This window comes from Stigmatopora nigra, chromosome 18 (assembly GCF_051989575.1).
Source record: "Stigmatopora nigra isolate UIUO_SnigA chromosome 18, RoL_Snig_1.1, whole genome shotgun sequence".
NCBI lineage: Eukaryota > Metazoa > Chordata > Actinopteri > Syngnathiformes > Syngnathidae > Stigmatopora > Stigmatopora nigra.
The window spans coordinates 8957871-8983643 of NC_135525.1; the positions used below are offsets into that span (position 1 = coordinate 8957871).

Here is a 25773-nt window from a genome sequence, read left to right on the forward strand (position 1 = left end):
GGCTCCCTGCGGTTCATCTGGCGGCCGTGATTAATGAGCACTGGCGCTGTTTTCTCAAAGACACGCAAAGTCAAAGAAGTCTGGAGGGACGCGCTCTGGTTAGCACGCTATGAACTCCAGGCAGGGAAAGGTCGCCCCATGTTCACAGGAGAACCAGAAAAGTGCACTAAATCCAGCAGAAATAGATTTAATTTTCCTTCTAAATGACACCAGGCAAGTTAATGTAGTTTCTTGAATTTGGTCTAACCGTCGTTTTATCCAAAATTTGGGTCAGGTCAAACTTTTAAACCATTAATTCCAGTTCTTCTCCCAATAGATAAAAATTACTCGACTTTAACTACCATATGTTAATGTTTTATATAAATATATATAAAACAAAATTGACAGAAATATACATGACTGCAACTTTTAATGTTTTTGTAAATGATAAGACAAATTGACAAGCACTAATCACCTAAAAAGTTGACTTGCGATAAAAAAAAAAAGAGCATAAATTAGTACTTAATTGAAGCCTGAATATTGAACACGAAAAATACCCGTCAGTGCATTCCACTTTCCTGCAGTAGACCTCAAGGTTTGTCATGATGTACATTTTTAATACCACTGCAATTGATGACTTTGTTGATAATATACACAATGCCAAAGTAGAATGTCTTTAAAGGATTTGGAAGATTTCTAATGTACAGAATTGCAAGTTGAATTTGACAGTTGACATTTTGATTATATCCACAAACATGTTCTCCATTGACAAGAAGTTGGAGGAGAGAGACGGTGAGTTACAAGACAACAAAGTACACTCCGAACAATTACAACACACAGGATAAGAACTTAAGGATAAGAAGTAGAATGAAACAGGGCAACGGCGCAGTCTAGTGGTCTCGAGAAAAACTGTCATTGAAATGTCGACACATAAATGTACGCTAAAATTGAAACTCAATTCATTTCAGAAGCAGACTTTCAATGGCTTATAGTCAATTCCTGGACATTGGAGGACCGCACCAGTATTTCTGTTGATAACTATGTTAACCATTATTTTTCCAGACCTGCCATTTTTAAGGTAAGACCATTTTTTTACTCAGTTTTTTAGTCACAAAGACTCACATTTTGCAAACTTTTGGTATGGTTTATATTCTATAATGTTTAGCCTATTGCAGTTGATTTGCATTGGGGATGTAACTCCTCTCTAAAAAGTAAAATGCATTCTCAATTGGGTTCAAATCTGATGAACCAGCCATAGAAAATGAACATTTTTTTTAGTGTAGAAATAATGGTGCGGCCTTTTTTGTTCAGTCATCTGCAAAGAAAAAGCCCTTTTTTGTCATTGCATGTTTTACCAGCTTTTCGTTAATTAGCAATAAGCATTGATGCCAATTGTTGTTGTTATGGTAAACCCGGCCAAATTACTTAGTCATTGGATTTAAGATGTGAAAGCACAAGCTGATCGGCCATCTTTGTTCAGCCACTGGTTGGGAAGCAAGGAATCCACCGATCAAAGTTCACATTTTCTCCAGTGGTCCTTTTGGCACAGGCGGTAAGACAATTCGGCCACGATCAAACAACCACCTGTGAGAGTCGCCTGTTATTTGTGTGCACGCCTTGTCCGATGTCATTTGATTCTTCAGTTGGTCGGACATTTTGGGCATCTGCCCGGGTGACGTCGTCGATCCAGCTGAGGAAGCGGCTGACTCGGGTGTACAGAGCCGGCGAGGAGGGCTCTGCACAACCGTAACCACCGGCCACCAACCCTGCCAGCGCCCACCGGCCATCCTCGCCTTGACACATCAGGCCTCCGCCAGAGTTGCCGCCACAGTCCGTCCCGGTGTTGGCGGGGCTTCCGGCGCAGACCGTGCCATGGCTGGAGAAGCTGTCACCGTGACGTTTCTTGCATTGCCATGCTGACATGATGGGAACCCACGACGCCAGGACGGAGTCTAGGACAGAATCATCGTCAGTGACACCAGGTATTAAAAAGACCACACATACAATTCATGTTGTTAACAGTTATGAAATAGTGTACAAAAAATGTGGTTGTAATGTCACAACCGGAATGTGGTTGTGATGTCACAATCGGAATGTGGTTGTGACGTCACAACCATAATGTTGTAGTGATGTCACAACCAGAATGGCTAATTAATGATAATTTCAGAGGGAAGGAAAAGTAAATGTTAGCATAGACACACCCGGTGCACTCCACCCCGTGGTCACCAGGGCAACGCATGTCGCCGGCATGCCCCCGTGGTCCTCGTCTGGCAGGCAAGCGGCGTTGACGTGGGGGTCAAAGGTGAAGCAGTGCCCCTTCCGGGCACCGGGAAGCTTGACCAGGGCAATGTCGTGACCTCCGCTTTGACCTTTGAACTTTTTGTGGACCACCACACGTTCTGGGACCAGGCTCCGCTCAGAAGCCCCTACCCGCACGACATATTGGGATGGCTCTGATCCGTACCTAGTGCAAGTCGAGAAAGATGACCTTGGTTGAATTAAGTCTAATCTTTTATTTCTTTCTTGTATTTCCAGACATTGATTTTGCCTTCGGAGGGGTCGGTGGTTACCTGGCAAAACAGGTGGCAGATGTGAGTGCCCAGCAGGAGGAAATTAGAGTGGCACTACAGAGAGGCCCGCCATCTTGACTTTGGGATGCAAGCCACACAGACGCTTGCCAAGACCATGTCGTTCTGTAGCACAAGGTTGGTTGGCTTAGTGTTCATAAAACATGTCATTTTTCTTCTTCTTCCATTTGGAATGTTTTGAAAACAATTTTTAAATCAGCTAAATAGAACCACCCAAGGGATGATGTTTTACAATGTCAATTATTGTTTGTTTTATTGCCATTTTTAAATGATTATTTTTAGCTTATCTCTTGTTATATTCAGTTGAGTGAAGTATCTGGTAAAGGATCCAATGAATTATTTTGAGGTTAATTTGTTTTTCTGAATGATCTATTTCCGCAGGTGGAATCATTGGTTAGAAGTAAACTACCTCCAGGACTTGACCCCAATAACCCCCAATCCCAAGTCTTATTTGAACTCAGCAACCACCCACCTGATCTTCTTTCCTCGGCCTTCAGACTCATCACCTTCCCCGTGCACCTTCCTCACGCCGCACGTGGCATCTTGGTGACGAACCCGAACTGTGGCATTACGAGTCGAGCTCACCGGGACTTCACACTTGACCCCGGCCACTCGGCCATGCCTGCAGCCGTGGTCGTTCAGACCCAGTGATGGACACTCTCCTAGGAACTCCTCCTTGCCAGTGCACCTCACTTGGTCCAGGTGGACCGGGCCTTTGCCCTGCCCGAAGCCCCCGGCTGCCAACGCTCCGCCCCTAGAAACACGGGAAGACTCCCCATGTTAGCTTTGGATGTTCCAACCTGAAGTCCGCCTCCCAAGTTGCTCATCACCTGTGTCCTAGCTGCCTACACGCCACAGCGGCATTGAGGTCATTCCACCCCACGTCGCAGATAGTCCCCCAGTCGCCGTGGAGGTAGACCTCCACCCGACCCTCCTTCCTGCTGGGGCCACCGGCGAGACGCAGCAACGGGCCTAGAAATTCAAGAGTGTTCAACACCCGTCTTGTTCCACCTTGAAGCGCCATCCTCACCTGTGGCTGGCGCCACTACAGGCACTTGGTTGGTCTCCTCTTCTGGGCGCCCTCTGCAACGTACACCGACATCCTCGGCGTGGGAGCAGTCGGTGCGCCCCCAGATGCCGTGGCGGCAGTCCAGCAGAGACGACTCTGAGCCATCGCAGTGGATGTCGTCCAGAAGAATTAAACCGGTGCCTTGGCCGAACGTCCCGTCTGAGACCACTTCGGCGTGGCCCCTTGAAAACAAGACATGGTAAGACTGCATTTTATATCATTTGAACATCATTTGTCATTACTATGGGCATTTTTATAGATTTTTGAACATGCTATTTTTTGCTTTTTAAAAGCAGCTCCGCATAGTCAGAAATAGTGTTAAATAAATCAGCAGCAGCAGGGGAACCCTCTTAGCCTAGTCTAAGTTATGAAAACAAACTGGTCAAACAGTCTTACCTAATAGAGTTAGGCATCTGGAAAAAAAATCTTCAATTTTTAATATTGTCTAATACATCACAAAATCCTCCCAAAGTTGCAGCGTCATTTTACTTTCCCTATTATACAGAGATCCCTTATCCTCTTTATCATTTGAGTTTTCCTACTTGCGTTTTCTTAGTAAATCTCACTTATTTGAGTTTTGCTGCCTGCATACTTATAGATAGATATACATTTCCAGTAGTTTATAGTATATGTGTACCTGTATCCCAGCTGTCCACACACCACTTGGGCATGCTGCTGTGTCCAACGGTCGTCACACACAGTCCCCCAGTCGCCATTGTGGAGCACCTCCACACGGCCCTCCCAGGGGTCGTCACCCCCCACGAGACGCACCACCCCATCTAAAAGCATCAACATTGCTATTGTTAGACTCAGTTTTTCTTACAATATATATCTTAGAGCCAAATGCATGGTTGTTCGTCACTAGGTGAGGCTTTAGAACTGGAATGGATGATATAATATACTTATGTTTCTTTTTCAACCAAGGGTGAGTGCATTGTTCAGCATTAGTCAGCAATCCATTGACGCTGCTCTTTTCCTGCTTTGTCATGACTTATTGATGCGTGGAGGATTATAAATAGAACTTTTCAAGCTCTCATTTTGTGTGTGTATGTGTGCTTTGTGCCTGTGTAAGGGCTGCAGGAGACGCCGGCGTCCTCCATGTGATCGCAGTTGTGCTGTTCCCAATGTCCATGTGGGCACTGATCCAGGAACAGTTCGTTCCCCGTACACTTGACAGCGTCCAGCAGGATAGGACCGGAACCCTGACCAAAGTGAGCCCACGACCACGCCTTGGCCACACCACTAAAATTGTAAGCACAATCATCTAATTTTAGTTCATAAATGCTATTTCAAGCCACAACTATTAGTTATTTTTTAATCAAATCTTTCACTGTTATTATTAGCATCCACCTGAAGCCCAGCTGCCTGCACACCACTTCCGCATCTCTGTCATCCCATTGGTCGTCGCACACGGAGCCCCACCTTCCTGCGTGAAAAACCTCCAGCCGCCCTTCAAAGTCTTCCTCACCTGCGACCAGTCGCAGTGGGGGTCCGCTGCCTGATGTGGGGGCCACAAAGTAAATGTCACGGTAAACATAGCCTGAGATAATTCCCTTGTTTAATTGTGTTTATGTTTGTGTCACACACAAAAAAAATCTCCTGACCTTCAGGAGGTGCGCACAGGACTTGAGCCTCGTTTCCATGGTTACAGTCCCCCGTGACAAATGTTCTGCTCCGGCAACTGCTCAGGCTCTTCTCGTCACCACGGCAACCCAGACGCTCAAAATGGAATAGGCCGGACCCAGTGGCGAGCTGGGAGTGCCGCGTGGTTGTGCCGATGTCGCTGTGCCAACGGAACAAAAACACCCGGTGAGTCCCACGTCTTTAACAATTAATGACCCGACAATTGAGCGCCTCACCTGAGACCCATCTGCCTGCAGACCACACTGGCGTCCCGGTCCGTCCAGTGAGAGTCGCACACTGCCCCCCATTGTCCGTTCAGGTAGACTTCAACACGCCCACCGTTGGACGAAGAGCCGCCGACCAGTCGGGCGGCGCCTGGCAGACATCCAAGGTCAGTCAAGTATTGTTTTATTTTTTCAAAAGTACACCTCAATGACAAATTAGAGGCTTTGATAATTTATACTCTATCTCTATTTGAAAAATAATTGGATCTATGTGACACATTTTATCACCAATAAGCAAAATTGGACCACATTTACACATCAAATTGAAGTAAAACAATGACAATGCTTAACAGGTGTTGGAACTCGTACCCTGGTGACAGTCGCAGTAGGCCCAACCAATGGCACCCGAGTTTTGGCGGAAGAAGCACCACGGGTTGGACTCGCGGTCCGGGTTCCGGCAGAAGTTGTGCTCGCCAAGCCCACGTCCCGGGTATTGCACCACGTAGTCCGGGAACTCGGTCCACTTCAGGCAAGGGGCGCCCGAATCCGTCTGGGACACCGTGCCGTTGTAGTAGCCCAGCTCGGTGAAACCCTCGGAACAGGACAGGGGTACTGCCCAGAATAAGATGATAGTACTACTTCATTTTTGTACTTTCTGCATTATTCATCATCATTTCTACTAATCACAAACACCAATTTTAATGACTACTCTGCCTTTTTTTCTTCCCTGCAGCCAAACACCTGCTGTACTCCGGAACCGTTGATGGTAATAATACTTCATTGTGTATTTATCAGAATAATGACGAAAAATACCATTATGACTACTCTATCGAGTGTTTTTACATTATTCTTTTTAAAATGTGAAGTTATTAATCATCTTTGGCCCAATGAGTCTGCGATAGAATTTTAGCCGTCCTTTAATGCGACATTATGTTTACTGTTTCTTGCAGATTTCCAGTTGTTCTGAGGCTAAACTGTGATTAATGGAAGACACCCTTCACCAACCAACCAGCGGCAGTCTTATCGCTTCCAAACACACGCACACAAAGATAAGAAGCACAGAAGGTGAAAGCAAGCAAAGAAGCAAAAGAGAGCCTCAAAAGGTAAGGCACAAATAGGAGGAGACAAAGAATCGTTTTAAGGAGTAAAGTTAGAGTATTCAGTAAGAAACTTCACAAAAGGTTCTTCCTGCTTGTTGTAGTTGTGAAGACCAGTCCTGAGCTATACTGTCGTTTTAAGCAAAAAAGCCTTACTATACTATGTCGTTTTAAGCAAAAATGCCTTACTATACTATGTCGTTTTAAGCAAAAATGTCTTACTATACTATGTCGTTTTAAGCAAAAAGCCTTACTATACTATGTCGTTTTAAGCAAAAAAGCCTTACTATACTATGTCGTTTTTTACGAAAAAAAGCCTTACAATACTATGTCGTTTTTTAAGCAAAAAAGCCTTACTATACTATGTCGTTTTAAGCAAAAAAGCCTTACTATACTATGTCGTTTTAAGCAAAAAGCTTTACTATACTATGTCGTTTTAAGCAAAAAGCCTTACTATACTATGTCGTTTTAAGAAAAAAAGCCTTACTATACTATGTCGTTTTTTAGGGAAAAATGCCTTACTATACTATGTCGTTTTTTGGGGGAAAATGCCTTACTATACTATGTCCTTTTTAGGGGAAAAAATGCCTTACTACACTATGTCGTTTTAAGGGGGAAATGCCTTACTATACGACATAGTATAGTAAGGCTTTGTATCCTAAAAAACGACATAGTATAGTAAGGCATTTTTCCCCTAAAAAACAACATAGTATAGTAAGGCATTTTTCCCCTAAAAAACAACATAGTATAGTAAGGCATTTTTTCTTTAAAAATGACATAGTATAGTAAGGCATTTTTTCTTTAAAAATGACATAGTATAGTCAGGCATTTTTTCTTTAAAAATGACATAGTATAGTAAGGCTTTTTTTCTTCAAAAAACAACATAGTATAGCAAGTCTTTTTTTCCTTCCCCATCCTGCCACACGCATCCACCGCCAAAACTCTAGCTTTCCATCATCGCCTCGACAACAGTCTTCTCATCGCCATGGGAACGCTCAGCTTCCCCGCTCGTATAATCCATTTCCCCACCACAAAGCGCATTTGACACGCTGCGCACTTGCTGTACAAAGAGACTATTTAGTTTGATAATGCATTTTACTTTATTTTTACAACCAAATCCCCCACAAACAAACCTAATGTGTATTAACAGTGGCAATGGCAAATAGCTGCAGGTGTACAACCAAACTGCTTGTGACAGCATTTACCAGCTCCTTCCATCAAAAGACATTTCTAACCATCCCCCCCTTGCCTTCCAGGTCCCCACCATCTGCCCCCCCCCCCCCCCTTTCCAAGGGAAGACAATCTTTCTGGAGTGGAAACAATGAAGTATATGAAGATGGCGGCCAAAGAAGAGTGGATGGAGAAATGAGCATCATGGGATGTGGACACTGACCCTACCCGAGTTCTGCACTTCATTCAGGTATGTCTCGTCAGCCACCACCTATGGACACACAATATTGACAATAACTTTAATTATGCTTTGTGTCCTCAGCTCAGAAGTCAAAACATTTCATGTTGAAATGAAATACTGAAGAATTCGACTTGATGAAAGAGACCAGTAAGAGTAAGGTGAGTCGTTTATTTGTGTGCTTTATTTGCCAAAGTTATTCAAAACTTAACATTTGGTCTTTATTTTATATTTTAGAACCCAGAGGACATCAGGTGAACGGCAGAATACTTTCAAGATTGGTCACCAATCCATCGTAAGGCGCACAGAGAGACGGACGACCACTCAATCACACTGCCAAAGAGGAGGTATCGAACCTAGACTGACGGCACCAAAGTCATGCAGAAGAACCACTGTACCATCAGGTGAGTAACTTTATTGTCATGAATTGAAAACAGTAGTTTGTACTTATATTCATTTAAGTTTAATTTTAACTGACATTATGTTTCTAACCTTCACAGACTGCCTTGTGGTGTAGAAGTTCACTCACTTGACTTTGGTGTTGGCAGGTAAGGTTCGAATCCCACTGGTGGCAGTACAAATTGAGTACACATTGTCATGCCAGGACATATGTGTTCAGTTTTACTGCCATCAGCGGGATTCGAACCAACACCTGCCCACACCAAAGTCAGGTGGGCTAACCTCTAGACCACGAGGGAGCTCAAGAGCTTAGAAGCATAATATAATGTCATTTAAAACTAAACTAGTAATTCACTAGTTAAGTTTTAAATAACATTATATTATGTTTCCTAAGCCACTTGAGCTCCCTCGTGGCCTAGAGGTTAGCTCACCTGACTTTGGTGTGGGCAGGCGTGGGTTCAATTCCCGCTGGTGGCAATATGTTTTGAGTACACATAGTCATGCAAAGACTTTATGTGCTCAGTCATATTGCCATCAGCGGGTTTCGAACCAACACCTGCCCACACCAAAGTCAGGTGAGCTAACCTCTAGGCCACGAGGGAGCTCAAGAGCCTAGAAGCATAATATAATGTCATTTAAAACTTAACTAGTTAGTTACTAGTTAAGTTTTAAATAACATTATATCATGTTCCCTAGGCCACTTGAACTGCCTCGTGGCCTAGAGGTTAGCTCACCTGACTTTGGTGTGGGCAGGTGTGGGTTCAATTCCCGCTGGTGGCAATACGATTTGAGTACACATAGTCAGGCAAAGACTTTGTGTGCTCAGTCATATCGCCATCATCGGGATGTGGACCAACACCTGCCCACACCGAAATCAGGTGAGCTAACCTCTAGGCCACGAGGCAGCCCAAGTGGCCTAGGGAGCATAATATAATGTCATATAAAACTTAACTAGTAACTCACTAGTTAAGTTTTAAATGACATTGTATCACGTTCCCTAAGCCACTTGAGCTGCCTCGTGGCCTAGAGGTTAGCTCACCTGACTTTGGTGTGGGCAGGCGTGGGTTCAATTCCCGCTGGTGGCAATACGATTTGAGTATATATAGTCATGCAAAGACTTTGTGTGCTCAGTCATATCGCCATCATCGGGATTCAAACCAACACCTGCCCACACCAAAGTCAGGTGTATGAACCGCTCCGCTACAAGGCAGCCTACGAATCCTGAAAGCTGAATGTCAGTTAACACTTAACTAGAATAAATATTTGTACAAAGTGTATTGTTTTCAATTCATGACAATGAAGTCGCTCACCTGATTGTGCTTTGGCTCTTCCAGTTGACTTTGAAGCGAGATATCGGCGTTCGACTCCTACTCGGTGGCAGTGTGATTGGAAATGTGGACGAAAGTCTCTCCATGCGCCCCCTACGACTGACTGGTGGCCAGCCTTAAAAGAAGCCTGCCTTTCACCTGAAGACCGCTGTGTTAAGCTGCAGCAAGACCCTGCAACCTTTTCCAAGATGGCCTGTATGGAAGAAGAACAATTAATAAATGCCAACATGAAAAAAAGCCATACTATACTATGTCGTTTTTTTACGAAAAAAGCCTTACTATACTATGTCGTTTTTTTACGAAAAAAAGCCTTACTATACTATGTCGTTTTTTACGAAAAAAAGCCTTACTATATTATGTCGTTTTTTTAACAAAAAAAGCCTTACTATACTATGTCGTTTTTTTACGAAAAAAAACGACATACTATACTATGTCGTTTTTTACGGAAAAAAGCCTTACTATACTATGTCGTTTTTTTTACAAAAACGACATACTATACTATGTCGTTTTTTTTACGAAAAAAAAGCCTTACTATACTATGTCGTTTTTTTACAAAAAAGCCTTACTATACTATGTCGTTTTTTTTACAAAAAAGCCTTACTATACTATGTCGTTTTTTTACAAAAAAGCCTTACTATACTATGTCGTTTTTTTACGAATAAAAGCCTTACTATACTATGTCGTTTTTTTACAAAAAAAGCCTTACTATACTATGTCGTTTTTTTACAAAAAACGACATACTATACTATGTCGTTTTTTTACAAAAAACGACATACTATACTATGTCGTTTTTTTTACAAAAAAAGCCTTACTATACTATGTCGTTTTTTTACGAAAAAAGCCTTACTATACTATGTCGTTTTTTTTACAAAAAAGCCTTACTATACTATGTCGTTTTTTTTACAAAAAAGCCTTACTATACTATGTCGTTTTTTTTTACGAATAAAAGCCTTACTATACTATGTCGTTTTTTTACAAAAAAAAGCCTTACTATACTATGTCGTTTTTTTTACAAAAAACGGCATACTATACTATGTCGTTTTTTTACGAAAAAAAGCCTTACTATACTATGTCGTTTTTTACGGAAAAAGCCTTACTATACTATGTCGTTTTTTTACGAAAAAAAGCCTTACTATACTATGTCGTTTTTTTTACAAAAAAGCCTTACTATACTATGTCGTTTTTTTACAAAAAACGACATACTATACTATGTCGTTTTTTTACGAAAAAAAGCCTTACTATACTATGTCGTTTTTTACGGAAAAAAGCCTTACTATACTATGTCGTTTTTTTAACAAAAAAAGCCTTACTATACTATGTCGTTTTTTTACGAATAAAAGCCTTACTATACTATGTCGTTTTTTTTTACAAAAAAAGCCTTACTATACTATGTCGTTTTTTACGAAAAAAAGCCTTACTATACTATGTCGTTTTTTTACGAAAAAAGCCTTACTATACTATGTCGTTTTTTTTTACAAAAAAAGCCTTACTATACTATGTCGTTTTTTTACAAAAAACGACATACTATACTATGTCGTTTTTTACGAATAAAAGCCTTACTATACTATGTCGTTTTTTTACGAAAAAAAGCCTTACTATACTATGTCGTTTTTTTACGAAAAAAAGCCTTACTATACTATGTCGTTTTTTTTACAAAAAAGCCTTACTATACTATGTCGTTTTTTTACAAAAAAGCCTTACTATACTATGTCGTTTTTTTACAAAAAAGCCTTACTATACTATGTCGTTTTTTTACGAATAAAAGCCTTACTATACTATGTCGTTTTTTTACAAAAAAAGCCTTACTATACTATGTCGTTTTTTTTACAAAAAACGACATACTATACTATGTCGTTTTTTTACGAAAAAAAGCCTTACTATACTATGTCGTTTTTTACGGAAAAAGGCCTTACTATACTATGTCGTTTTTTTTACAAAAAAAGCCTTACTATACTATGTCGTTTTTTTACGAATAAAAGCCTTACTATACTATGTCGTTTTTTTAACAAAAAAAGCCTTACTATACTATGTCGTTTTTTTACAAAAAAACGACATACTATACTATGTCGTTTTTTTACGAAAAAGCCTTACTATACTATGTCGTTTTTTTACGAAAAAAGCCTTACTATACTATGTCGTTTTTTACGGAAAAAAGCCTTACTATACTATGTCGTTTTTTTACAAAAACGACATACTATACTATGTCGTTTTTTTACGAAAAAAGCCTTACTATACTATGTCGTTTTTTTTACAAAAAAGCCTTACTATACTATGTCGTTTTTTTACGAAAAAAAGCTTTACTATACTATGTCGTTTTTTTAACAAAAAAAGCCTTACTATACTATGTCGTTTTTTTACAAAAAAACGACATACTATACTATGTCGTTTTTTTTACAAAAAAGCCTTACTATACTATGTCGTTTTTTTTACAAAAAAGCCTTACTATACTATGTCGTTTTTTAACAAAAAAAGCCTTACTATACTATGTCGTTTTTTTTACGAAAAAAGCCTTACTATACTATGTCGTTTTTTTTACAAAAAAGCCTTACTATACTATGTCGTTTTTTTACGAATAAAAGCCTTACTATACTATGTCGTTTTTTTACAAAAAAAGCCTTACTATACTATGTCGTTTTTTTACAAAAAACGACATACTATACTATGTCGTTTTTTTACAAAAAACGACATACTATACTATGTCGTTTTTTTTACAAAAAAAGCCTTACTATACTATGTCGTTTTTTTACGAAAAAAGCCTTACTATACTATGTCGTTTTTTACGGAAAAAAGCCTTACTATACTATGTCGTTTTTTTACAAAAACGACATACTATACTATGTCGTTTTTTTACGAAAAAAAGCCTTACTATACTATGTCGTTTTTTTACGAAAAAAAGCCTTACTATACTATGTCGTTTTTTTTACAAAAAAGCCTTACTATACTATGTCGTTTTTTTTACAAAAAAGCCTTACTATACTATGTCGTTTTTTTTTACGAATAAAAGCCTTACTATACTATGTCGTTTTTTTACAAAAAAAAGCCTTACTATACTATGTCGTTTTTTTTACAAAAAACGGCATACTATACTATGTCGTTTTTTTACGAAAAAAAGCCTTACTATACTATGTCGTTTTTTACGGAAAAAGCCTTACTATACTATGTCGTTTTTTTACGAAAAAAAGCCTTACTATACTATGTCGTTTTTTTTACAAAAAAGCCTTACTATACTATGTCGTTTTTTTACAAAAAACGACATACTATACTATGTCGTTTTTTTACGAAAAAAAGCCTTACTATACTATGTCGTTTTTTACGGAAAAAAGCCTTACTATACTATGTCGTTTTTTTAACAAAAAAAGCCTTACTATACTATGTCGTTTTTTTACGAATAAAAGCCTTACTATACTATGTCGTTTTTTTTTACAAAAAAAGCCTTACTATACTATGTCGTTTTTTACGAAAAAAAGCCTTACTATACTATGTCGTTTTTTTACGAAAAAAGCCTTACTATACTATGTCGTTTTTTTTTACAAAAAAAGCCTTACTATACTATGTCGTTTTTTTACAAAAAACGACATACTATACTATGTCGTTTTTTACGAATAAAAGCCTTACTATACTATGTCGTTTTTTTACGAAAAAAAGCCTTACTATACTATGTCGTTTTTTTACGAAAAAAAGCCTTACTATACTATGTCGTTTTTTTTACAAAAAAGCCTTACTATACTATGTCGTTTTTTTACAAAAAAGCCTTACTATACTATGTCGTTTTTTTACAAAAAAAGCCTTACTATACTATGTCGTTTTTTTTTACAAAAAACGACATACTATACTATGTCGTTTTTTTACGAAAAAAAGCCTTACTATACTATGTCGTTTTTTACGGAAAAAGGCCTTACTATACTATGTCGTTTTTTTTACAAAAAAAGCCTTACTATACTATGTCGTTTTTTTACGAATAAAAGCCTTACTATACTATGTCGTTTTTTTAACAAAAAAAAGCCTTACTATACTATGTCGTTTTTTTACAAAAAATCTACATACTATACTATGTCGTTTTTTTACGAAAAAGCCTTACTATACTATGTCGTTTTTTTACGAAAAAAGCCTTACTATACTATGTCGTTTTTTACGGAAAAAAGCCTTACTATACTATGTCGTTTTTTTACAAAAACGACATACTATACTATGTCGTTTTTTTACGAAAAAAGCCTTACTATACTATGTCGTTTTTTTTACAAAAAAGCCTTACTATACTATGTCGTTTTTTTACGAAAAAAAGCTTTACTATACTATGTCGTTTTTTTAACAAAAAAAGCCTTACTATACTATGTCGTTTTTTTACAAAAAAACGACATACTATACTATGTCGTTTTTTTTACAAAAAAGCCTTACTATACTATGTCGTTTTTTTTACAAAAAAGCCTTACTATACTATGTCGTTTTTTAACAAAAAAAGCCTTACTATACTATGTCGTTTTTTTTACGAAAAAAGCCTTACTATACTATGTCGTTTTTTTTACAAAAAAGCCTTACTATACTATGTCGTTTTTTTACGAAAAAAAGCTTTACTATACTATGTCGTTTTTTTTTACAAAAAAAGCCTTACTATACTATGTCGTTTTTTTACGAAAAAAGCCTTACTATACTATGTCGTTTTTTTACGAAAAAAAGCCTTACTATACTATGTCGTTTTTTACGAAAAAAAGCCTTACTATACTATGTCGTTTTTTTAACAAAAAAAGCCTTACTATACTATGTCGTTTTTTTACAAAAAAACGACATACTATACTATGTCGTTTTTTTACGAAAAAAGCCTTACTATACTATGTCGTTTTTTTACGAAAAAAGCCTTACTATACTATGTCGTTTTTTACGGAAAAAAGCCTTACTATACTATGTCGTTTTTTTACAAAAACGACATACTATACTATGTCGTTTTTTTACGAATAAAAGCCTTACTATACTATGTCGTTTTTTTTACGAAAAAAAGCCTTACTATACTATGTCGTTTTTTTTTACAAAAAAGCCTTACTATACTATGTCGTTTTTTTTACAAAAAAGCCTTACTATACTATGTCGTTTTTTTTACAAAAAAGCCTTACTATACTATGTCGTTTTTTTACGAATAAAAGCCTTACTATACTATGTCGTTTTTTTACAAAAAAAGCCTTACTATACTATGTCGTTTTTTTTACAAAAAACGACATACTATACTATGTCGTTTTTTTACGAAAAAAAGCCTTACTATACTATGTCGTTTTTTACGGAAAAAAAGCCTTACTATACTATGTCGTTTTTTTACAAAAAAAGCCTTACTATACTATGTCGTTTTTTTACGAATAAAAGCCTTACTATACTATGTCGTTTTTTTTTACAAAAAAAGCCTTACTATACTATGTCGTTTTTTACGAAAAAAGCCTTACTATACTATGTCGTTTTTTTTTACAAAAAAGCCTTACTATACTATGTCGTTTTTTTTACAAAAAAACGACATACTATACTATGTCGTTTTTTACGAATAAAAGCCTTACTATACTATGTCGTTTTTTTACGAAAAAAAGCCTTACTATACTATGTCGTTTTTTTACGAAAAAAAGCCTTACTATACTATGTCGTTTTTTTTTACAAAAAAGCCTTACTATACTATGTCGTTTTTTTACAAAAAAGCCTTACTATACTATGTCGTTTTTTTACGAATAAAAGCCTTACTATACTATGTCGTTTTTTTACAAAAAAAAGCCTTACTATACTATGTCGTTTTTTTTACAAAAAACGGCATACTATACTATGTCGTTTTTTTACGAAAAAAAGCCTTACTATACTATGTCGTTTTTTACGGAAAAAAAGCCTTACTATACTATGTCGTTTTTTTACGAAAAAAAGCCTTACTATACTATGTCGTTTTTTTTACAAAAAAGCCTTACTATACTATGTCGTTTTTTTACGAAAAAAAGCCTTACTATACTATGTCGTTTTTTTTACAAAAAAGCCTTACTATACTATGTCGTTTTTTTACAAAAAACGACATACTATACTATGTCGTTTTTTTACGAAAAAAAGCCTTACTATACTATGTCGTTTTTTACGGAAAAAAGCCTTACTATACTATGTCGTTTTTTTAACAAAAAAAGCCTTACTATACTATGTCGTTTTTTTACGAATAAAAGCCTTACTATACTATGTCGTTTTTTTTTACAAAAAAAGCCTTACTATACTATGTCGTTTTTTACGAAAAAAAGCCTTACTATACTATGTCGTTTTTTTACGAAAAAAGCCTTACTATACTATGTCGTTTTTTTTTACAAAAAAAGCCTTACTATACTATGTCGTTTTTTTACAAAAAACGACATACTATACTATGTCGTTTTTTACGAATAAAAGCCTTACTATACTATGTCGTTTTTTTACGAAAAAAAGCCTTACTATACTATGTCGTTTTTTTACGAAAAAAAGCCTTACTATACTATGTCGTTTTTTTTACAAAAAAGCCTTACTATACTATGTCGTTTTTTTACAAAAAAGCCTTACTATACTATGTCGTTTTTTTACAAAAAAGCCTTACTATACTATGTCGTTTTTTTACGAATAAAAGCCTTACTATACTATGTCGTTTTTTTACAAAAAAAGCCTTACTATACTATGTCGTTTTTTTTACAAAAAACGACATACTATACTATGTCGTTTTTTTACGAAAAAAAGCCTTACTATACTATGTCGTTTTTTACGGAAAAAGGCCTTACTATACTATGTCGTTTTTTTTACAAAAAAAGCCTTACTATACTATGTCGTTTTTTTACGAATAAAAGCCTTACTATACTATGTCGTTTTTTTAACAAAAAAAGCCTTACTATACTATGTCGTTTTTTTACAAAAAAACGACATACTATACTATGTCGTTTTTTTACGAAAAAGCCTTACTATACTATGTCGTTTTTTTACGAAAAAAGCCTTACTATACTATGTCGTTTTTTACGGAAAAAAGCCTTACTATACTATGTCGTTTTTTTACAAAAACGACATACTATACTATGTCGTTTTTTTACGAAAAAAGCCTTACTATACTATGTCGTTTTTTTTACAAAAAAGCCTTACTATACTATGTCGTTTTTTTACGAAAAAAAGCTTTACTATACTATGTCGTTTTTTTAACAAAAAAAGCCTTACTATACTATGTCGTTTTTTTACAAAAAAACGACATACTATACTATGTCGTTTTTTTTACAAAAAAGCCTTACTATACTATGTCGTTTTTTTTTACAAAAAAGCCTTACTATACTATGTCGTTTTTTAACAAAAAAAGCCTTACTATACTATGTCGTTTTTTTTACGAAAAAAGCCTTACTATACTATGTCGTTTTTTTTACAAAAAAGCCTTACTATACTATGTCGTTTTTTTACGAAAAAAAGCTTTACTATACTATGTCGTTTTTTTTTACAAAAAAGCCTTACTATACTATGTCGTTTTTTTACGAAAAAAGCCTTACTATACTATGTCGTTTTTTTACGAAAAAAAGCCTTACTATACTATGTCGTTTTTTACGAAAAAAAGCCTTACTATACTATGTCGTTTTTTAACAAAAAAAGCCTTACTATACTATGTCGTTTTTTTACAAAAAAACGACATACTATACTATGTCGTTTTTTTACGAAAAAAGCCTTACTATACTATGTCGTTTTTTTACGAAAAAAGCCTTACTATACTATGTCGTTTTTTACGGAAAAAAGCCTTACTATACTATGTCGTTTTTTTACAAAAACGACATACTATACTATGTCGTTTTTTTACGAATAAAAGCCTTACTATACTATGTCGTTTTTTTTACGAAAAAAAGCCTTACTATACTATGTCGTTTTTTTTTACAAAAAAGCCTTACTATACTATGTCGTTTTTTTTACAAAAAAGCCTTACTATACTATGTCGTTTTTTTTACAAAAAAGCCTTACTATACTATGTCGTTTTTTTACGAATAAAAGCCTTACTATACTATGTCGTTTTTTTACAAAAAAAGCCTTACTATACTATGTCGTTTTTTTTACAAAAAACGACATACTATACTATGTCGTTTTTTTACGAAAAAAAGCCTTACTATACTATGTCGTTTTTTACGGAAAAAAAGCCTTACTATACTATGTCGTTTTTTTACAAAAAAAGCCTTACTATACTATGTCGTTTTTTTACGAATAAAAGCCTTACTATACTATGTCGTTTTTTTTTACAAAAAAAGCCTTACTATACTATGTCGTTTTTTACGAAAAAAGCCTTACTATACTATGTCGTTTTTTTTTACAAAAAAGCCTTACTATACTATGTCGTTTTTTTTACAAAAAACGACATACTATACTATGTCGTTTTTTACGAATAAAAGCCTTACTATACTATGTCGTTTTTTTACGAAAAAAAGCCTTACTATACTATGTCGTTTTTTTACGAAAAAAAGCCTTACTATACTATGTCGTTTTTTTTACAAAAAAGCCTTACTATACTATGTCGTTTTTTTACAAAAAAGCCTTACTATACTATGTCGTTTTTTTACGAAAAAAAGCCTTACTATACTATGTCGTTTTTTTACGAAAAAAGCCTTACTATACTATGTCTTTTTTTTTACAAAAAAAGCCTTACTATACTATGTCGTTTTTTTACAAAAAACGACATACTATACTATGTCGTTTTTTACGAATAAAAGCCTTACTATACTATGTCGTTTTTTTACGAAAAAAAGCCTTACTATACTATGTCGTTTTTTTACGAAAAAAAGCCTTACTATACTATGTCGTTTTTTTTACAAAAAAGCCTTACTATACTATGTCGTTTTTTTACAAAAAAGCCTTACTATACTATGTCGTTTTTTTACAAAAAAGCCTTACTATACTATGTCGTTTTTTTACGAATAAAAGCCTTACTATACTATGTCGTTTTTTTACAAAAAAAGCCTTACTATACTATGTCGTTTTTTTTTACAAAAAACGACATACTATACTATGTCGTTTTTTTACGAAAAAAAGCCTTACTATACTATGTCGTTTTTTACGGAAAAAGGCCTTACTATACTATGTCGTTTTTTTTACAAAAAAAGCCTTACTATACTATGTCGTTTTTTTACGAATAAAAGCCTTACTATACTATGTCGTTTTTTTAACAAAAAAAGCCTTACTATACTATGTCGTTTTTTTACAAAAAATCTACATACTATACTATGTCGTTTTTTTACGAAAAAAGCCTTACTATACTATGTCGTTTTTTACGGAAAAAAGCCTTACTATACTATGTCGTTTTTTTACAAAAACGACATACTATACTATGTCGTTTTTTTACGAAAAAAGCCTTACTATACTATGTCGTTTTTTTTACAAAAAAGCCTTACTATACTATGTCGTTTTTTTACGAAAAAAAGCTTTACTATACTATGTCGTTTTTTTAACAAAAAAAGCCTTACTATACTATGTCGTTTTTTTACAAAAAAACGACATACTATACTATGTCGTTTTTTTTACAAAAAAGCCTTACTATACTATGTCGTTTTTTTTACAAAAAAGCCTTACTATACTATGTCGTTTTTTAACAAAAAAAGCCTTACTATACTATGTCGTTTTTTTTACGAAAAAAGCCTTACTATACTATGTCGTTTTTTTTACAAAAAAGCCTTACTATACTATGTCGTTTTTTTACGAAAAAAAGCTTTACTATACTATGTCGTTTTTTTTTACAAAAAAAGCCTTACTATACTATGTCGTTTTTTTACGAAAAAAGCCTTACTATACTATGTCGTTTTTTTACGAAAAAAAGCCTTACTATACTATGTCGTTTTTTACGAAAAAAAGCCTTACTATACTATGTCGTTTTTTTAACAAAAAAAGCCTTACTATACTATGTCGTTTTTTTACAAAAAAACGACATACTATACTATGTCGTTTTTTTACGAAAAAAGCCTTACTATACTATGTCGTTTTTTTACGAAAAAAGCCTTACTATACTATGTCGTTTTTTACGGAAAAAAGCCTTACTATACTATGTCGTTTTTTTACAAAAACGACATACTATACTATGTCGTTTTTTTACGAATAAAAGCCTTACTATACTATGTCGTTTTTTTTACGAAAAAAAGCCTTACTATACTATGTCGTTTTTTTTTACAAAAAAGCCTTACTATACTATGTCGTTTTTTTTACAAAAAAGCCTTACTATACTATGTCGTTTTTTTTACAAAAAAGCCTTACTATACTATGTCGTTTTTTTACGAATAAAAGCCTTACTATACTATGTCGTTTTTTTACAAAAAAAGCCTTACTATACTATGTCGTTTTTTTTACAAAAAACGACATACTATACTATGTCGTTTTTTTACGAAAAAAAGCCTTACTATACTATGTCGTTTTTTACGGAAAAAAAGCCTTACTATACTATGTCGTTTTTTTACAAAAAAAGCCTTACTATACTATGTCGTTTTTTTACGAATAAAAGCCTTACTATACTATGTCGTTTTTTTTTTACAAAAAAAGCCTTACTATACTATGTCGTTTTTTACGAAAAAAGCCTTACTATACTATGTCGTTTTTTTTTACAAAAAAGCCTTACTATACTATGTCGTTTTTTTTACAAAAAACGACATACTATACTATGTCGTTTTTTACGAATAAAAGCCTTACTATACTATGTCGTTTTTTTACGAAAAAAAGCCTTACTATACTATGTCGTTTTTTTACGAAAAAAAGCCTTACTATACTATGTCGTTTTTTTACAAAAAAGCCTTACTATACTATGTCGTTTTTTTACGAATAAAAGCCTTACTATACTATGTCGTTTTTTTACAAAAAAAAGCCTTACTATACTATGTCGTTTTTTTTACAAAAAACGGCATACTATACTATGTCGTTTTTTTACGAAAAAAAGCCTTACTATACTATGTCGTTTTTTACGGAAAAAAAGCCTTACTATACTATGTCGTTTTTTTACGAAAAAAAAGCCTTACTATACTATGTCGTTTTTTTTACAAAAAAGCCTTACTATACTATGTCGTTTTTTACGAAAAAAGCCTTACTATACTATGTCGTTTTTTTACGAAAAAAAGCCTTACTATACTATGTCGTTTTTTACGAAAAAAAGCCTTACTATACTATGTCGTTTTTTTAACAAAAAAAGCCTTACTATACTATGTCGTTTTTTTTACAAAAAAACGACATACTATACTATGTCGTTTTTTTTTACAAAAAAACGACATACTATACTATGTCGTTTTTTTACGAAAAAAGCCTTACTATACTATGTCGTTTTTTTTTACGAAAAAAGCCTTACTATACTATGTCGTTTTTTACGGAAAAAAGCCTTACTATACTATGTCGTTTTTTTACAAAAACGACATACTATACTATGTCGTTTTTTTACGAATAAAAGCCTTACTATACTATGTCGTTTTTTTTACGAAAAAAAGCCTTACTATACAATGTCGTTTTTTTTTACAAAAAAAGCCTTACTATACTATGTCGTTTTTTTACAAAAAAGCCTTACTATACTATGTCGTTTTTTTTTACAAAAAAGCCTTACTATACTATGTCGTTTTTTTACGAATAAAAGCCTTACTATACTATGTCGTTTTTTTTACAAAAAAGCCTTACTATACTATGTCGTTTTTTTACGAATAAAAGCCTTACTATACTATGTCGTTTTTTTTACAAAAAAAGCCTTACTATACTATGTCGTTTTTTACGAAAAAAAGCCTTACTATACTATGTCGTTTTTTTACGAAAAAAGCCTTACTATACTATGTCGTTTTTTTTTTACAAAAAAAGCCTTACTATACTATGTCGTTTTTTTACAAAAAACGACATACTATACTATGTCGTTTTTTACGAATAAAAGCCTTACTATACTATGTCGTTTTTTTACGAAAAAAAGCCTTACTATACTATGTCGTTTTTTTACGAAAAAAAGCCTTACTATACTATGTCGTTTTTTTTACAAAAAAGCCTTACTATACTATGTCGTTTTTTTTACAAAAAAGCCTTACTATACTATGTCGTTTTTTTACGAATAAAAGCCTTACTATACTATGTCGTTTTTTTACAAAAAAAAGCCTTACTATACTATGTCGTTTTTTTACAAAAAACGACATACTATACTATGTCGTTTTTTTACGAAAAAAAGCCTTACTATACTATGTCGTTTTTTACGAAAAAAGCCTTACTATACTATGTCGTTTTTTTACAAAAAAAGCCTTACTATACTATGTCGTTTTTTTACAAAAAAAAAAAGCCTTACTATACTATGTCGTTTTTTACAAAAAAAGCCTTACTATACTATGTCGTTTTTTTACGAATAAAAGCCTTACTATACTATGTTGTTTTTTTACGGAAAAAAAGCCTTACTATACTATGTCGTTTTTTACGAAAAAAAGCCTTACTATACTATGTCGTTTTTTTTACAAAAAAGCCTTACTATACTATGTCGTTTTTTACGAAAAAAAAAGCCTTACTATACTATGTCGTTTTTTACGAAAAAAAGCCTTACTATACTATGTCGTTTTTTTTACAAAAAAAGCCTTACTATACTATGTCGTTTTTTTATAAAAAAACGACATACTATACTATGTCGTTTTTTTACGAATAAAAGCCTTACTATACTATGTCGTTTTTTTACGAAAAAAAGCCTTACTATACTATGTCGTTTTTTACGAAAAAAAGCCTTACTATACGATGTCGTTTTTTTACGAATAAAAGCCTTACTATACTTTTCGTTTTTTTACGAAAAAAAGCCTTACTATACTATGTCGTTTTTTTTACAAAAAAAAGCCTTACTATACTATGTCGTTTTTTTACGAATAAAAGCCTTACTATACTATGTCGTTTTTTTACAAAAAACGACATACTATACTATGTCGTTTTTTACGAATAAAAGCCTTACTATACTATGTCGTTTTTTTACGAAAAAAAGCCTTACTATACTATGTCGTTTTTTTACGAAAAAAAGCCTTACTATACTATGTCGTTTTTTACGAATAAAAGCCTTACTATACTATGTCTTTTTTTTAACGAAAAAAAGCCTTACTATACTATGTCGTTTTTTAAGAGAAAAGGCCTTACTATACTATGTTGTTTTTTTAAGAGAAAAAGCCTTACTATACTTTGTCGTTTTTTTTTTTACAAGACAACAAGCCTTACTATACTATGTCGTTTTTAAAGAAAAAAAGCCTTACTATACTACGTCATTTTTTAAAGAAAAAAAGCCTTACTATACTATGTCTTTTTGCTTAAAACGACAGTATAGTAAGTAGTAAGTTACCTTTCACGGTCATCGATTTACAAAAAAAAATAAAAAAAATAAATAAACCTTGCTGGTACAGTCATGCTTTTAGGAAAAATAAATCCCGTATGAAACACGCACATACAAGGAGGCCAAAGATTGCATATAAAAACGGATAAAATTCTAAATGTTGACGTCCTAAAATAGGAGCATAGGAACAAAGAGCAAATCACTAGCAGTCTAATCGAACGCATATTGCTCTCCCTTTCAATTTTGGTACGCAAGCATACGTGTCAATACAAATGGAAAATATGGTGGTACGTACCTGCGCGCGTCCCAGCAAGGGCAGCCCCAGCCAGGCGGTCCCGATCAGGCACAAGAACCCACGGGCGCTTGGAAACATCTCCGTTCACGTAAGTGGCTTTATGTCCGTCCGGATGCTGATGCTGATGATGGAGATGATGATGATGACGATGGAGGGGCGCCTGGAAGAGAGGTCGAAACTGAGAGGGTGCGGCACAAGAAGGGAATGAAGATCATACGCGCACACACACACATCCAATCTGGCGGGGAATTGTGTTGAGCTCTGCAGAAAGCACCCCCCCCCCCCTCCTTCACCCCTACAACACCACCTCTCTCTGCCTCTCTTTTTTGTGTGGAGGGGGGGGGGGTGTAATGTACAAAAGCATCATTTATTAATAGGAATTTATTTGCATGCATTAAATTCAAGGGGGAGAGTTGAGGGAAGGTTAATGGGAGACTCACTAGGTCATCAATGACAAAAAATGATCGATTTTTTCTCCTCCATTTTGGGGACGATACGGCATAAAAAGCCCTCAATAAGGACAAAACTAGGAAAAATAAACTACATCTTTTAGCAAAATTGCTTCTATTGATAGGCATTCAATCCATTTTGGCATGGAGGGTTGGCAGCAATTGTTTGATCCATGGATAACAATTAATGTTTGGGTTTTTTAAATCAAAAACTGCCTAAATATAGAAAAGAACTGCCTTTTACAGCAAAAATTGATTTTTGACAATATTTTTGTTTTATTTGGAAGCAACATTTAGCCAAAATGGATTGGACGTCAACCAAATTCATGTAAAAGACAAATCGAGCGAGCTATCACCAAACCATATTTATTTGATGTTAGCAAATATCACCTGAAGCCACTTCAAAAGACGAAATCAGATAACCACTAAAAGAGGAAATTGAAACATCAGAGAGCGCAAAGGGGGGCCGCCAGTGAGTGTGTCACAATGTCTGTTAACTCTAAACCTTCCTGCAGACATTAACGATAATGGCAGAACGCGCTGTGCCGTCACGACGGTTGCCCTGGCAACGCAGCATCCGGGATGAGGAGCGTGTAACAGGATTGGCGATAAAAAGCCCCCCCGGCGACAACTTTAGCACAAATACACCAGTGTGTGCAAAATAGTCTCATTACATCTACATTGTTGTGTGGTCAATATTTCGCAGGCTGAGGGGAGGGTGGCTTGTTGCCATGGGAACTGGCCTATTTTTTTTCTAAAGGGAGGACTTTGACGTGAAAGACAGAGATGTGAAGGCCGATGTAAACAAACCTACTTCATACATTTTTACTTATTTGAAACGATACACAAACTAAAGTCCCATAAAAGAGAAAAAACAGACAACATTTAAAACAGCACGAGTGAGGAAATCAAGACACCAGATAAACAGTGTAAGGAGAAAATAATATTTCTACTAGTAGGGGAAACAGTGAAACCTAAAAAGTGAATAAAATGTTTCATCTCCAACCCTGAAGCAAGTGGGTAGAAGTAAAGTGTGTGAAGTAGAAGAGTTGACATAATCTCATAGCTCGGAGGCATCACTGCATGCAGGAAAAGATAAGACCAAAAAAAAAAAAGAAAACAAAGATCCAAGATGGCGCCTGTGAATATGCTTAATTTCAATTATTTTGGATCTAAAGCTACCTAAATGACAAATCAAAGGGTTGCAAGGACAGATTTTAACTTAGCTATTTTGGATGACTTATTGGATGGCCCAAATAGGAGAAAAACGATTCAAAACGTTTCATTCAAGAGACCAGGACAGCATGCAATCCAGAACAATAAATCCAAACATACGCAAATGAAGCAAAATCCAGAGGATCAAACATACCTTGCATGCACATCTAACACTAACTTTCCATTTCCAAGGATGCATCATAAATTTTACAAATAATGGAGACTTCAAAACACGGATATGGGGAGACTATCCATAGGGAAAATGTGTGCAACACACAAGTCAACAACAGGTGAACGCAATCATGACAAGTTCTACAGGAAAAAGTCAAAATTAAAACAGTGCAGCAAAAGATCAGAAACCTAACATGTATTAAAAGTGTATGTGTTATCATGCTGCAAGCCAAAAACGCAAAAGAATTGGTAGAATGCAGAGGATAAGCGGTAAAGTGTAAATATTGTTGAAGCATCGCCGCCTAGTGGACAATTGGTGTTAGTGCACTTCATAAGACGCACCTTCAGATAACGAAATTATAAGTCATCTGTCCAAAATAAACTCCCAAATACTTCCATATCAACATGTCATATAAAGTATATATCAAGTATACAAATACGTAAATCACTCACATGGCTGTTTATTTGATGGCAGATCTTGATCGCGCAGATCCTTGTCGTCCAAACTTCGCGTTAATTGTGCGTGTCTCACATGAGTTCGGAAGTTCCGCCATCGTGCAGTCCTGTCAACCAATAGCAAGAAGGTTTTGTCTCACCGGAATTCCTTTCAAACTAAGTCTTCCAGTCAATACTAATCTGGTTGTTTATATGGAGGAAACAG

At 35.1% G+C, this 25773-nt stretch overlaps 1 protein-coding gene and 1 long non-coding RNA gene across 6 annotated transcripts; one reads left to right on the forward strand and one right to left on the reverse strand.

Moving 5' to 3' along the window:
• Window positions 1–171: 171 nt before the first annotated feature.
• Window positions 172–25695, reverse strand: LOC144211194 (neurotrypsin-like). Of its 2 annotated transcripts, XM_077738208.1 has the most exons (15): window positions 25566–25695; window positions 23278–23437; window positions 7979–8021; window positions 5853–6095; window positions 5496–5634; window positions 5241–5419; window positions 4987–5134; window positions 4700–4878; window positions 4274–4415; window positions 3598–3818; window positions 3398–3539; window positions 3040–3321; window positions 2550–2672; window positions 2181–2443; window positions 172–1931 (listed from the first exon to the last, which is right to left on the reverse strand). In XM_077738208.1, the coding sequence occupies exons 2-15, from the start codon at window positions 23353–23355 to the stop codon at window positions 1552–1554; spliced, it is 2562 nt and encodes an 853-aa protein (XP_077594334.1). In that variant the 5' UTR covers window positions 23356–23437; window positions 25566–25695; the 3' UTR covers window positions 172–1551. The 2 variants fall into 2 exon arrangements, with proteins under 2 accessions (XP_077594334.1, XP_077594333.1); XM_077738207.1 differs by lacking the exon at window positions 25566–25695 and having other exon boundaries at window positions 23278–23542.
• Window positions 2188–10076, forward strand: LOC144211200 (uncharacterized). 4 transcript variants are annotated; one of them, XR_013329542.1, is made up of 13 exons: window positions 2188–2684; window positions 2949–3835; window positions 4709–4886; window positions 4980–5165; window positions 5247–5445; window positions 5517–5650; window positions 5837–6115; window positions 6217–6249; window positions 6434–6586; window positions 7837–8000; window positions 8073–8149; window positions 8226–8392; window positions 9722–10076. It is a non-coding gene; the product is annotated as an uncharacterized LOC144211200 (long non-coding RNA). The 4 variants fall into 4 exon arrangements; XR_013329543.1 differs by having other exon boundaries at window positions 4980–5153; window positions 5837–6131; XR_013329541.1 differs by having other exon boundaries at window positions 4980–5153.
• Window positions 25696–25773: the final 78 nt, after the last annotated feature.